This window comes from Natator depressus, chromosome 2 (assembly GCF_965152275.1).
Source record: "Natator depressus isolate rNatDep1 chromosome 2, rNatDep2.hap1, whole genome shotgun sequence".
Lineage (NCBI taxonomy): Eukaryota > Metazoa > Chordata > Testudines > Cheloniidae > Natator > Natator depressus.
In genome coordinates, this window is record NC_134235.1 from 251,016,204 (window position 1) to 251,030,330 (window position 14,127).

General features: G+C 39.5%; 1 protein-coding gene across 1 annotated transcript in view; it reads left to right on the top strand.

The window, feature by feature from the left end:
* WDR48 (WD repeat domain 48) overlaps positions 1-6,311 on the top strand; it is a 52,832-nt gene extending 46,521 nt beyond the window's left edge. Inside the window, exons 16-19 of the mRNA XM_074946339.1 lie at positions 319-406; positions 1,750-1,826; positions 2,941-3,133; positions 4,366-6,311. Coding sequence (XP_074802440.1) covers positions 319-406; positions 1,750-1,826; positions 2,941-3,133; positions 4,366-4,461 — 454 coding nt within the window. The 3' untranslated portion in view covers positions 4,462-6,311. The remainder of the gene's footprint in view (positions 1-318; positions 407-1,749; positions 1,827-2,940; positions 3,134-4,365) is intronic.
* Positions 6,312-14,127: the final 7,816 nt, after the last annotated feature.

Genomic DNA, 14,127 nt, shown 5'->3' on the forward strand with positions numbered 1-14,127 from the left:
AACTTAAAGGATTGGAGCCCAGAATTGCTAGAATGTATATACTTTGGTTGGTTGGTTTTTTTAAACAATTTATTTTGAATTTAAAGTTCATTTAAACGGAATTCCTAAAACACTAATCTTGCTTAACTCGTGGTTATGGAACTATTATTCTTTCATCTGATTAACAGATTTATTATTTTAATAATTTCTGTTTTTGCCTATCACTGTGCACACTTTTTTAATCTTTGCATTTAAGTTCTGTAATTTATGTGCTGTACAGCAATTTTCTTCTCAGTGCTTAAATGTATTATTTATGAAACTCATTTCTATATATTTTAGGTTATTATGTCGGGATTCAGGTGGTGAAACTGAATCTATGCTGCTTAATGAAACTGTGCCACAATGGGTAATTGACATCACTGTGGATGTAAGTGTCATTAGGTATAGACTTTGCCCTTCTTTTAAAGGTGAACTGCAAAGGAATTTAACTGGACTCCAGCATCTCAAGTAACGTATATTGAATATCTTCAGTAATCAGACGTAAAGGGCTATTCAAGGCATTACTAGCTCAAAACACTCTTCTCATAAACCCATTGAAATTCAGCCTCCCTACAGGTCACTGGAACCTGCCCATTGTAAATCCCTACTTCCCAGCATGCACTGCGCTTATGTTCCATAAACCAATAGGAGCCAGGGTGTTGTGTGAGATAGAGATCTCCTTCAACCTAATTTTAAAGCCTGACCTTGACTCAAACCCAACCAGGAGTGTCAATTTGTCATTTTTCAGAACCAACCCAAACCCATGTCAGCATTGTCACATGGGGATTGGCCTAGCGGGGGCTTGCCACTTCCTATGTCTGTGTCCTGACTCCAGCTGCTTTCTGCCTGTGGGCTTCGCATGGCACCAGCTGTGTGCACCACTCCTGCTGGCTGCCGCTACTGTGCAGTGAAGTAAGCATGCTGACAAATCACAGCCTCCAGGTGGTGGCGACAGTGCTGACAGGTTTGGGGGGGGGGGGAGTGTTGGGTTCAGGTTGCATCAGTTCTGAAAATGACTCGGCATTGTCAGTTTGGGTCTGGGTCAGGTTTTAAAATTAGGCCTGTGAAGACCTCTGTTTTAAACACCACTTTGGCTTCCTCTCAAACAAGCCAGCTTCATTGGGGTCTCCTGGTTGACGGGGAAATGACCAACATAATGTCTACTGTAGTGTTGCTTGCTGGCATACTGAAATATGATGAATTTGGGGGAGTCCAAGAGAAGATAAGGTACATTTTTGAGTTAGAACCATACTAAATGTCCTTCATTGCCTGGTTGGGGTGAAGTGTTCTTCACATGTGTCTCGAATTTGATTCCATTCCTTAACAAATCACCTTCTAAGAAACCTGATTTCTGATGCTGTATTCCAGATACTCAAAGTCTTTCTTCTTTAAAACTTGCAGTCATTTTTTAAACAAAATATTCAGTGTTTTGACTTTTTATCATATCAAAGTGCTGTACACTTTTTACACCCACCTGCTTCCGTTGAAATGACCTCCAACTTATATAAAAGCTAGGCAAACAAAGGACTTGCATGAGATAGATCTGAGCTCTCCAGAAGCTTAAGCAATTCAAAGAAAACTAGTCCTCAATCACTGTGCTAGAGAAAATCTCATTTTTATTTGATGTAATATACATATTAGGTAAACACACTTTCCAATTTGAAATAATGAAGTGAATATAATTTGTGTGATGCCAATTGGTACTAAATGTAACACTTTGTTTCCTTTTAGAAAAATATGCCCAAATTCAATAAGATTCCTTTCTACCTTCAACCTCATTCGTCTTCAGGGGCAAAAACTTTAAAAAAGTACGTATATATTTTTGACTCTTAATATTTCAGAGATACTGATATTAGCAGACTCTTAAAAGGGTATGCCAAAGAGAATAATGGTACTCTTGGTTAATCCAGAGAACAACATTGGACATGCTATCTCAATTCTTGGGAGAGAAGGTATTTAGTGTTACAGGACAACATCCTGCTACACTGGTTGATATAAAAATATTTTAAAGATCTGGGAGATATTGTAGTTGTAAATTGCAGCGGCTTAAATTAATTGTACTTTAGAAGGTCTTACCTTAGTATTAATAATGAGGTTTGAGTTGGTACCATAACATTTTTGGCTGGATCAAACCTAATGTCTTATCTAATCCTGTATCCTATCTCAAACAGATGCTTCAGTCAGAGAAAGGTGTAAGAAACACCAAAGTAGGCAGGCTTGGGAGAACCTGTCCCTTACATTAGATCCCATCCTGGTTTCTAATCATTAGAGATTGGCTTGAGCCCTGAAGCATGAATTTTTAAAATGTTTGCTATCTTTTTTAATTATGACAACTGTGTGTATTCTTGATATTCATATAAACATCTAGTCCCTCTTTGAATCTGGATACGTTCTTGGCCTCAACAACTTCCTGTGGCATGAGTTCCACAGTTTAATTACATGTTGCCCAAAAAAGTATTTCCTTTTGTCCGTTTGAATTCCCTTTTTAACTTTTTCGAATGTCTCTTGTATTATAAGATAGGGAAAACAGAAGTTCCTGACCTCCTTTCTGTTTACAAGTCATTATTTATTATACTTATTATCATCTCCCTAGCTTCATCTCCTTTCTAAGGAAAACATTCCAAGTCTTTTCAGTCTCTCTTCATCTGAGTTTTGCCATGCAAGATCTTGATCATTCTTGTTGCTCTTCTCTGAGCACCCTCTAGTTCTGCAGTATCCTTTTCAGATAAGGTGCCTGGTACTGCACACAGTATTCCAGATGAGTCTTCACCATTGATTTATATAAAGGCATTATTATAAAAATCTTATTTTATATTACAAACAAATAACTGCTATAGCAAACCTTATTGCACATGATACTGTGAAGATAAGTGTTTGAAAGGCTAAATCTGGTGTTTCACAACTTTTAATTAACTTGTACAGAGACCGATTGTCAGCTAGTGACATGCTGCAGGTCAGAAAAGTGATGGAACATGTTTATGAGAAAATCATAAACCTGGATAATGAATCTCAGACAACTAGCTCCTCCAATAATGAAAAAGCTGGAGAACAAGAGAAAGAGGAGGACATTGCTGTGTTAGCAGAAGAAAAGATTGAACTCTTGTGCCAGGACCAGGTAAGTTGACATAAGCACTCATTTAGGCCTTCTTTCAAAAATATGATGATCAATAGTAAATCATTTGTGAACCTCCAGGTACTGTTCTTAAAATGTGCTAACAATAAGCTATTTTAAAACAGATGCCTTTGAAACTAAATTGTATGTTATGAACTCAATGTTAACAGATAGTAGTACTATTTTGCTTTTTGCATATAAAGCATGGGTGGATATATTGCATTACCAAATGTCTAGATCACAGAATTTTGGCTGTTGAACTGTATTCTCTTTTGGGGCCTAATACTCCAAACTCTTGCTCATGATAGTAATCCTATTAATCATATACCAGCTATACTGATATGAGCAGTAAACACAGATGACAGTACTTTGTTATTCTCGAAGATCACAGGCTTTAAAGAAGAGCTCCATTGAGGAGGGCCTTAAGCATCTCATGCTTGTTGGATACCAGGATTTACAGTGTTGAGTAGAATATACCTCTCTTCCAGACAAAATTATTTAGAAAGCTGTAAAACCAGACTAGGAACAAATTAGCTTTAAAAATCATTTCCCATTTTCATCTATTGTATGCCTCCTAGAATTTGATATCAATCTGCAATAAGTTGTAATCACACTTCTGTATAACATCATTAAGATTAACTTAAGCAAATAAACTATGGGGTTTAGAATATTGTTACATGTCTGGTCCTGTTCAAAATCTGTCTGACTTCAGAGCATATTTTTATATTGCCTGCTAGGTTTAGTAGTAAAATTGTGTAGTGGCAATATGTGCAATAGCACAGCAAGAGGCACTGCTACTTTGGAAGTAGGTTTCAAACTTCCTTGGATCACAAATGAAAGGAGTGTAATAGTCTCAATTATGGGGGGAAAGACAGTAGATGTTCAGATTCAGTAAGTTAAAGCCACCTAAATGGCACCCCTTCTCCAACTCCACTAATACCAGTATTACAGTACACTTTATAGACAGTAAGGTGGGACTCAAGCGGCATTTTTCTTATTTGCCTATCTATACATTTTGATGTTTACTGACATTTACTAATAGTTATTCCAAGCCTATATATGCTGCTGTTGGTGCTCTCTAATGTATGTTAGCCCCTGGGTACCAGTCCTTGTTAGTATGGTGTACCACTGTCAGCCTAGAATATGCTTGTCTGAAAATCAAAACTTCCAGCATCCAAAGATTTAACATATCTACCAGTCTTCTGCAATAAAATATAAATCCTCTTACACTGCAGGTTTTGGATCCAAATATGGACCTTCGAACTGTTAAGCACTTCATATGGAAGAGTGGTGGTGATCTGACACTTCACTACCGACAGAAATCAACGTGAAAGGAATGATGGACTCAAATGGTTGTTCATTTACTTGACCTTACTGTACTGGTTCCAAGAGTAGTACTATAGAAGCCCACTGAACCCTAAGGTAGATGAGACTTCTAATGACTCAGTATGGACCAGAGAGTATACATTTAATAATTGAAGTGACTAATAGATCTGTAATATAGAGAAAAAAAATCTATATGACTTAAACTAAAGTCTGTCCTAGCTAAGGCACAGCAAGTGAAATGAGAAGTCCCTAGTGGTTCATGTTATGTGAGGTATACAGAGAACAGATGATAATCCAGTGCAGACTTTTGCTTCCTTCTTGTTTGTTTTTTTCCAGAGCATTAAATTTTCATCTGCTCGGGCTTGATATGAAACACTGTTTTGGCCATATTAGTCACTATGTTCATAATGCATGCACTGTATTTTTTGAATACATTCCATTCGTACATTACCTACAATGATTTTTCACAGGTTATTCATAAAAATAATTTTTACCACTTAGAGAAATCTCAAAAAACACCAAATGCTATTGCACACTTGAAAGTAGTAGCCCATTTAATTGTAAGTCAAAGGTTAACATAATTAGAATTGTTTTAATACTGCAGTTCAAACGTTCTTATAGAGAGCTATTGCCATTCAGATTGAGAACACTAGAGAAGTATTATAGCAGGGTCAGTCCAGTGATGCTGTGCATCATAATAGAATAAACATGTTTTGCAAAATTTAATAGATTTTTTTTAAAAAAAATATAATTCTTCCTGCAATGTGTCCTTGTTTTAAAGACACGCTAGTTGGAATTCCAAGAAACTGTGCTCTATACTTCTGTGGCATTTTGTTAAAAAATTTAAGACCATTCTGAAAATTTAAATTTTATTTGTTGATGTCAGTAGCAAATTTCATATCCATGATATAAAAGCATTTGTATTCTTTTTTTCCCAAGTTTTATATGCAGATTTTGTTATAGCTGTACACATCTTCTTTTTCTGTTCTTTCTAAAAATCTAGGCTTTCATATATTCATAGTAGCCTTGTATAAAGTTTAATTTACTGGGGAGGGGAAAGCATTTCAGCTTTTGGCAAGAAAATTTGGGACTGTCCCAAAAGACTATTTGTAGCCAAAACAAATTAAAAAGTCCTCACCACAAAATTGTGTAAAATATGACTCTTGTCTGAAACAGAAGCACAAGTGCCTTCAAAGGGCAGTATATTTATTCAAGTTTCTTCAGGAGACGTGTGCTCTTGCCCTTCCTGTGTTTTGCTATCAGGATTTAGGCTGGGGCCTACAGAAAGTCCCAGATACATTACTGGGATTTTATAGTGATTAAACTACAAAAAAATAATTTTTTTTCCCACTGGCATATGTTGTTAGAAAAATATCCAAATGCATTATGTCCTGGACAAAGTCACCACTTAAACAAGAGGGTATGGTTAAGAATTAAGCTAGCATGTCTTTTTCCCTTCCTTGAAAGGAAGCCCCATTTCTGTGCATACTCCATTTGACACAATTGTGCTATATTGCACATTTTTAGTGATATTTGTGAATTAAATGGTTTAGCAGAACTGTGTAACTTTTATTAATAAATTGTCCTGAATCGTATTTATTAATAGCAGAGGTCTATGCTTTGTTCTAATAGACAGTGATTCTTTCTGGTTGTCTTGCTGTCCCTTTGTATACATTGTAACTGCTCCCAGTTCATTCGTTCATTCGGGGGTTTTTTTGTTTGTTCGTTTTTTGTCTGAAATCAGGCAAGGTTACTCTTCCAACCATCCCAATAATGCAGTTTCAGGAGAGATTGAAGGGCGTCTGCAATGCCAAAAGGGTAAATTATCTGTATTTCACAGTTGTACAGAATAAAAGGCTTTAGTTAAAATATTTCAAAGTTGTTTTGATCATTCGTTGGTTCACTTATGCAACCCTGGGGTTGTCATTTTTTTTCACCCTATACACAAAGGGCATATAAATCCTTTGAGCAATTTCTTTAAAAATTAGAAGTCAGGTTCCCAGTAGCTTAAAAATAATTGCAGGGCAGTGTACTAGTGAAATACACACAGTAATTTATGCAGATTTTTGTAATGTAGCATAAGATAGTTGAATGTGACTACAGGAAAAAATATTTGCTCTTTCTCAAGGGATAATGCTTGCAACAAGAAAACAAAATAAGGGAACGTAAGAAGGAAAATACTCCTCAGCTTGTGGTTCATCCCAGGCTTACTGACCCTGGGAGCAGAGCTCTGTTTTCCCAAAGACATTGTCCCTGCTCTGTTGCCAAAATAGCCCTTTACTCTTGAGCATCTGTACAATGGGAGGAGGCAGCAGAGCTGAATTTAAACTCTCCTTTACCCAAGAATAAGTTTACAAACAAGTTCACGTGCTATAGACCCTGATGGAAGGTAGGGGCCCTAAGGTGGTACTGTATTGTGATTAATCACAAGTGTTTACCTTCATTAAAACATGAGGTGTAGCTCATTAGATGAGCAATTCACAATCCTTTTGCTGTCAACATTCATATTTTCACAAACAAGTTTATAGACGAGTGGCTTGTTTTAATTTCCTAGATAGAGGTTCCCAAACCCTGTTCTTTGGACCTCTGGTGAGCCAGCTGAGCGGACTGGTCACATGTTCCCATTTTCAGCTCCTAAATTCCATTAAGACATCTACAAATACACTAAAATCTTCACCTTTTTCATGTAAGCAATGGCTATAGTTGCTGCTTGTTGTGACTAGAAAGACTTCTACTTACCTTATAGCAACTGTACTTCTTCAAGATGTGCTGTCTAAATGTATTCCACTCTTGGTGCCCAACACACCTGAGTTCAGAATCTTCTGCTAGAATTGTCTTTTGGCTAGGACTGAGCCCTGAATGCCCTTGTGTCCCCGAGAGCATAAAGTGCAGAGAAAGGTCAACTGTCTATCAGTGCTTTCGCAAGTACAGAATCCAGGTGTTGTCAGACTCCATATTAGCAGGGAAAAAGCATGGGTCATGGAATATATATGGACAACACATCTCAGACCTTACAGTAATTGTAGTTAAATAATTGTTTTGAATTCAAGTGATTGTCCATAGGTATTCCACTCTTGGTGACTTGCAAGCAATAACCTAATGCAGTGGTTCTTAAAACTGGTCTGCCACTTGTTCAGGGAAAGCCCCTGGCGGGCCGAACCGGTTTGTTTACCTGCCGCGTCCGCAGGTTTGGCCGATCACGGCTCCCACTGGCCGCGGTTCGCCGCTCCAGGCCAATGAGGGCTACGGGAAGCGGCGTGGGCCAAGGGACATGCTGGCCGCCCTTCCTGCAGCCCCCATTGGCCTGGAGCGGCGAACCGCAGCCAGTGGGAGCTGCGATCGGCCGAACCTGCGGACGCGGTAGGTAAACAAACCGATCCTGCCCGCCAGGGGCTTTCCCTGAACAAGCGACAGACCGGCTTTGAGAACCACTGACCTAATGTACAGAAGGTGCGTGCTCAGAATCTAAATAACTGAGATGGCTCTGCCAAAACAGGCATCTGACCTAAATAAATGCCTGTACAAGGGAATAGGGTCTTGTAAAGGTATGTGTTGATCCCAGGTAGCTGCCCTACACATTTCAGAGATTGGAGCACCTCTTGGAGAAGCCACAGATGCTGCCTGCACTCTAGCTGAATGAGTTCTGACCTGACTTTGATGTGGAGGTCTAAACTAGCTAGATAATATAGTTTATTGCAATTGGAGACCCAGTTTGAAAGTCCTTGGAACAATATAGCCTGGCAGTTAACCCTATCTGCAAAAGTAGTAAACAGTCTAGGTAAGACCCTGAATGTTTGGGTTCTATCAAGGCAAAAGGATAGAGCCCAGAGCACATCTGAAGTATGGAGCCTAGCCTCCCGTTGATTGCCGTCTGTCTTGGGGAAGAAAACAAGGAGATTATCTGGTTCAGATGAAAGTAGATCTCAGGGTACACAAGGGTGGGTGCGAAGGGTAACTTTGTGGAAGACCTTGTATGATGGCCTTGCTGTAAGTGCCTCATCTCCCCTATGCTTTGGGATGATGTGATTGCCACTAAAAAGGCTGTCTTCATTGAAAGATGATGTAGCCAGCATGATGCCAAGGGCTCAAAGAGGGGGGAGAAAGGGAACCTATCTAGTTAAAAATTACATGAACATCCCAGGAAAGAGGGAGCTCTTAGACTGAAGGAAATACATGAACTAGGCCTTTGAGGAATCTAGCTACTGGTGGATGTGAGAATATCATGTGACCTTGGATTGGAGGATGATGGGCTGATATTGCTACCAGGTGCACTGCAATAGAATTAATAGACCAGAGTTAAGATGATATAGTCCAAAACAAAGGGGGTCTGAGTCTCCATGGGAGAAAAGTGCTCTGCCCAAGTAGGGAAATTTTTCCACTTAACTATGTCAGTCATGTGGAGTCTTTTCTGCTTCAAGTTAAAATGTGTTGAACATCAGCATCTTTCCATCTCTGTTAGTCAGCACCCATGCTGTGAGATGCAATAAGATTGGGTCAGAATGAGGAATCTTGTCTATTCTGGGAGATTATAATCTGAAGCAGTGTTACTGTTGGATGGATGGTCTTTTTAGATCTGGACACCAAAATGGTCTGGGCCAATGTGGTGCTATCCGGATCATTACCACCATGTGGTGCCTGAGTGTGTTTTTTTTTTTTTTTTTTTTCAAGACCTTCAGTAGTAAAGAAATTGGCAAACATGCATATGTTGTCCCAGCATTCAGGGAAGGAGGAAAGGGCATACATGACCCTGGAGCAGAAGTTCTGACCCCACAGGCAAAAGGTTTCCAATCTTGAGCATGTGGACTGTGTGCACACTGAGAATGGAATATGTATGGACAGTCATTTAAAATGAGTTCAAACATGATTCTTAACAATCAAGTTAGAAGATATGGTGCTGACCATGTCTGACTACTCCTCATAGACAGCACAAGTTGTTGGTAAACTTTGATCAGCATTTACCAATGAGCAGCTGACATGATGCTGAACTTGTCTACACAGCTAGTCAGTCATGATCAGCATGCTGCTTACCTAGACTGTTAAATGTAAGTATTTAAATGAAGTTTCCCAGTGAAGATAAACCCTAACATGTTATCCTGAAGAGGGAGGTGCTCATAAAGCAGACTCAAGATTTGATCTACTGTGTGGAAAAAATTTGAGTACCTCTGTCCTAGCTGAAATTGGGGAGTTAAGGGAGAGCAGTGAATTCTATCTGAAGGGAGCATAAACCCTGTGTGTGCATTAGAAATCCTTGTTTTGTTCCCCTTCCTGCCCCAAGAAAATATTACTGAGCTATTCTGAGGTAATGGAGGGAAAGACATGGGCTTTACTTTTTATGCTCCAATGTAGCAAGATTCAAGCACATCCTGATTTCTGGTAAAGTAAGTTCCATAGTCAGTTATCTTCCATTGTAAATTTCTAGCCTGCAAGAACTTCAGCCTGGTGTCTGTCAAGTGAAAATCACTAGTCATCTCAGTTACTGCCTTAGATTGAGAAAGAAGTGTGATCTAAGATAACCAGGCATAGCCAATCAAGGTGAAATAGTCAACTGGTGTAAACCAGCATAGCTCCACTGTAAAGGAGACCTGGAACAGGACAGTGTAGTACATCCATCTACTGTTCTTCCAGCATTCTACCCTTTCACTGGAGCTCACCAGCATAGCAGAGTATATTTAGCAAGGAAACCTTACCTGATCACTCTTGTTACAGTCTGTATGGTAACACCTATTGTTTCATGTTCTCCGTGTATATAAAATCTCCCCACTGTATTTTCCACTGCATGCATCCGATGAAGTGAGCTGTAGCTCACAAAAGCTTATGCTCAAATAAATTTGTTAGTCTCTAAGGTGCCACAAGTACTCCTGTCCTTTTTGTGGATACAGACTAACATGGCCACTACTCTGAAATTTGTAAGACCTAGTGTACTCACAAGGTTAACATTAGCTTCTTGCAACCTATGCTATTGTTTTTACTCATCTATTGGTGTAGGTGGCTAAACCTTGCATGGGCTGCTGAACTTTAATGAGTTTTGCAAGGCTGACTTGACTAGATATGATTCCCTAGGAATTTTTGCTTATCACTGTATCTTATAATATCAGTTCTTACCAGAATCAATTCAATCTGGGTTAAATTTGAGTCTCTGCTAATTCCTTTTCTTTGTTTCCACATCTTAGGCCTCAAAGGGACGACTTGCTATGAGACAAGCCCCAATTTTGTATCACTAGTTGAAGGGATTGGATAAACACTCATAGTAAAGTTAGCAAACATAACTTACAGCAGAGCTCAAGCAATCTAGAAAGAGCAATGGCTGGAAGTTGAATTCACACTGGGACTAAGACATACATTTTTAAATGAGGGTAACTAACCATTGGACTTTACCAAGGGATGTGGTGGATTCTCCATCACTTAATTTTTAAATCAAGATTGTACCTCTGTCTAGAAAATACTCTAGTTTAGCCAGCAGTAATAGGGTTGCTGCAGGAATTACTGGGTGAAGTTCTATGGCCTGTGTTAAGCATATCAGACTGACTAAGGCCAGAAAGGACTATAATTGATGAGCAAAAAATTAAATGCTGCGATCTGAGAAGGAGCTAGTCAATGCATGCACCACCACTTCCTGCAATATTTGCATTGTTTTTCTGATTTTGTAAGAAGTGACATCTGATAGGGAACACCATCTAGGGGCCTGAGCCAGGCAAAGGGGGAAAAGCTTATGCTACCTGTAATTTCTATTGGGGGATTGTGACATACCAGGAGTGCAATTCAGAGTTGTGGGGGACTGTCACCCCTGCCTTGCAACCTTGGGTGCCTCACATTGCTCTGCTGTTGTAGCTCTCCATCTGGGCTGCTCAGAAAGGGCATGCAGGTCACACCCTGAGTATAACTGCAGCCTGCCAGCTACACACAGGCTCTCAACAGCCTTGGTTATACTACAGGGTGACCCCAACAAACCCCATTGACCTGAATTTGATGGGTTAGTTGTGGCTCGCCCCTGATCGCATCCGACCAGAATATTTATAGGTTCTTATCCAATTCAGTCTACAGAGTTCAAGAACTCAGAGTTCTGTAGCAGGAGAGGAGTCTCAGGGTGCTTGGCAAGAACACATACACTGAGGACAATATCACATTGATAAAACCTTTATTGAAATTAACAAAAATAAGAAATGCAATGAAACTTATAACTGCAAAACAGTAAAAATTCCAAAACTCCTGGTGGTACCATTTCTATTATAAGTACCTTAACCTAGCATACTCACACCCTTCCTTGAGGACCCGGTAATAAGAGGTGAAGGACCAGCCTCACTCCTGGCATGCCCAATTACGTGATGGTGCTGGCTTTCCTAATGGTTAGGAATGTTGAGTAGTTATACTGTACTGCACAAGCTGAGCTGATAGCGTGATAGAAGATAGTCTCTAGAGTATAGGAGAACTGGAAAGAGCACCCCAAGAAACTGAAGCTTCAGGAATTAGAAGACGCTGGAACTAAAAAGAGCTCTCTTACAAGGTATTTTATAGGGTCCTGACCTATGTAATTCAGGCCCAACCTACTATACCTAAATCTTATTTCTGTACCCTAAGAAATTTATGGGTACCCTTCTCCTATAGGTTAGTGGATTATGACACTTTCTAAATATATTAATAAGGATTATCTCGCTCCAAAACTGCCAACCTAGGTCTCTTGGTGACCTCCAAGTTGTGGCGTACCCTGCAGTTACCAACCGGTTGTAGATGCCGGATAAACCTGTGATGTGGATAGTTCCTCCCTTTAGTTCCCCAAAGTTCTGGGACCATTCTTATCTGTGCCAAAGGTTGCCAGCTTTTATGCTGACATATTCATAACTGATTATACTTTTTGCTATATAGCAGATCTTACAGGCCAGTAGGCTTCTTGCATTTCAGCAAAAATTATTAGGAAACATATCTCAGCACATCCTAAATTCCAAGGAATTAATACTGATAAAATATAAGAATAAAATGGATTAATATCAGAAAAAGAAACATATTAATTGATACTGCCAGCTGGATTAGTAGGATATAATAGCTATGGGCTACACCCTAATCCCAGATCTTTCCCCAGAAATGTATGTCCTGTACTTCTCAGCCCTCTGCTGGACAGTACAAATATATTAAGTCCATTTCTTTAACGGAATAATATGTGTCATTTTAGCTTAAAGAGCTTCCCAGACACTTCAAATTAAACACACTGAATTACATAAAACAATAAAACAAGTTTATTAACTACAAAGAGATTAAGTGCATATAAGTAATGAGGCATAAAAGTCAGAAATGGTTACAAGAAAAAAAAGTTGTTTTTACTTAAGAAACTAACTTAATTGTAAAGCAAACTTTCTCACCCCATTTCCAGCAAGGTTACTGACCAAACTCTTCAGGTCAGGACCCTGCCCCCAGAGTCCAACAGCTGTTTCCTTTTGTCTTCACAGGTGCAGAGAATGAGGTGGGCAGGGAGAGAGAGGGGTATTTTGAGGCGTTTGTCTCTTCTTTTTATAGTTTGTCCCCCTCTTGAAAAACATTGCCAGCTGTGAGAACAAAAGACAGAGTGGAGGTGGAAGGATATTCCCTGCTGAGTTTTATTTAACCTGTTTCAACTTCCTTTGTTTTCCCTTCCTGCTTGATGACGGTTTACTGCTTAAATGCAAATGGAGGCAAGCACACATTCCTTTGTTTAACACAGACCTGTTTGCCAATGTCTGCTTGGGCAGGTCTATGGGGTTTGGAAGATGTGTTATCATACAGAGAAATCTTATAACTTCACATATAGTAAAAAGAAAAGGAGTACTTGTGGCACCTTAGAGACTAACCAATTTATTTGAGCATAAGCTTTCGTGAGCTATCTTCTGCAGTTTCCACAGTATGCATCCGATGAAGTGAGCTGTAGCTCACGAAAGCTTATGCTCAAATAAATTGGTTAGTCTCTAAGGTGCCACAAGTACTCCTTTTCTTTTTGCGAATACAGACTAACACGGCTGTTACTCTAAAACTTCACATATAGTGTTGCCACACACATTTTATCAGGACTATACTGACCAGCACATTGAGTTTTCAAATGATAGTACAAGGTATGCCTTGTAAGGTAAGATTATTACAATAGGATGTGAATACAGAGGTGTGTTCTATCACAGGGACAAAAGCCTCTTCTGTTTGTCATTAAAAACTTAACATTTCCACAACATTTACTACAGGCAGGATTATTTTTAAAGCATGATTCTTCAGGCTAAGGTCTATCTCCAGAATGAAACTAACAGAAGGAATTTACAGCGGATACGTCTCTGAGAGTGCCATGGTTTAAGTCAAAAGCAGGGCTGGAGAGTATTTAAGCATTAGTGGCAATATCAAAGGTAGTCAGACTTGCATCCATTGCATGTGTTACCTTTTATTTGGTGAGTGGCAGGAGGGTTGAGGCTGTACAAGGGACGAAGGCACGGCAAAGCAAACCACCACTGCTTGCTGTAGCAGACAAAAACCACTAACTCCAACTTCAGATTCAAGGAAGTTTGTTGCAGCAAAGGTACAGAACGCCAACCCCCCAGTGATCAATTGAGGGTGATAGGCCAATGGAGTAGTTACATGTACTGTGACAAGCTCAGGCCAGATGGCTACAGGAGAGTAATAGAACCTGGGTAAGGTAACAGGGAAGGTTTCAGAACAATCAGGAA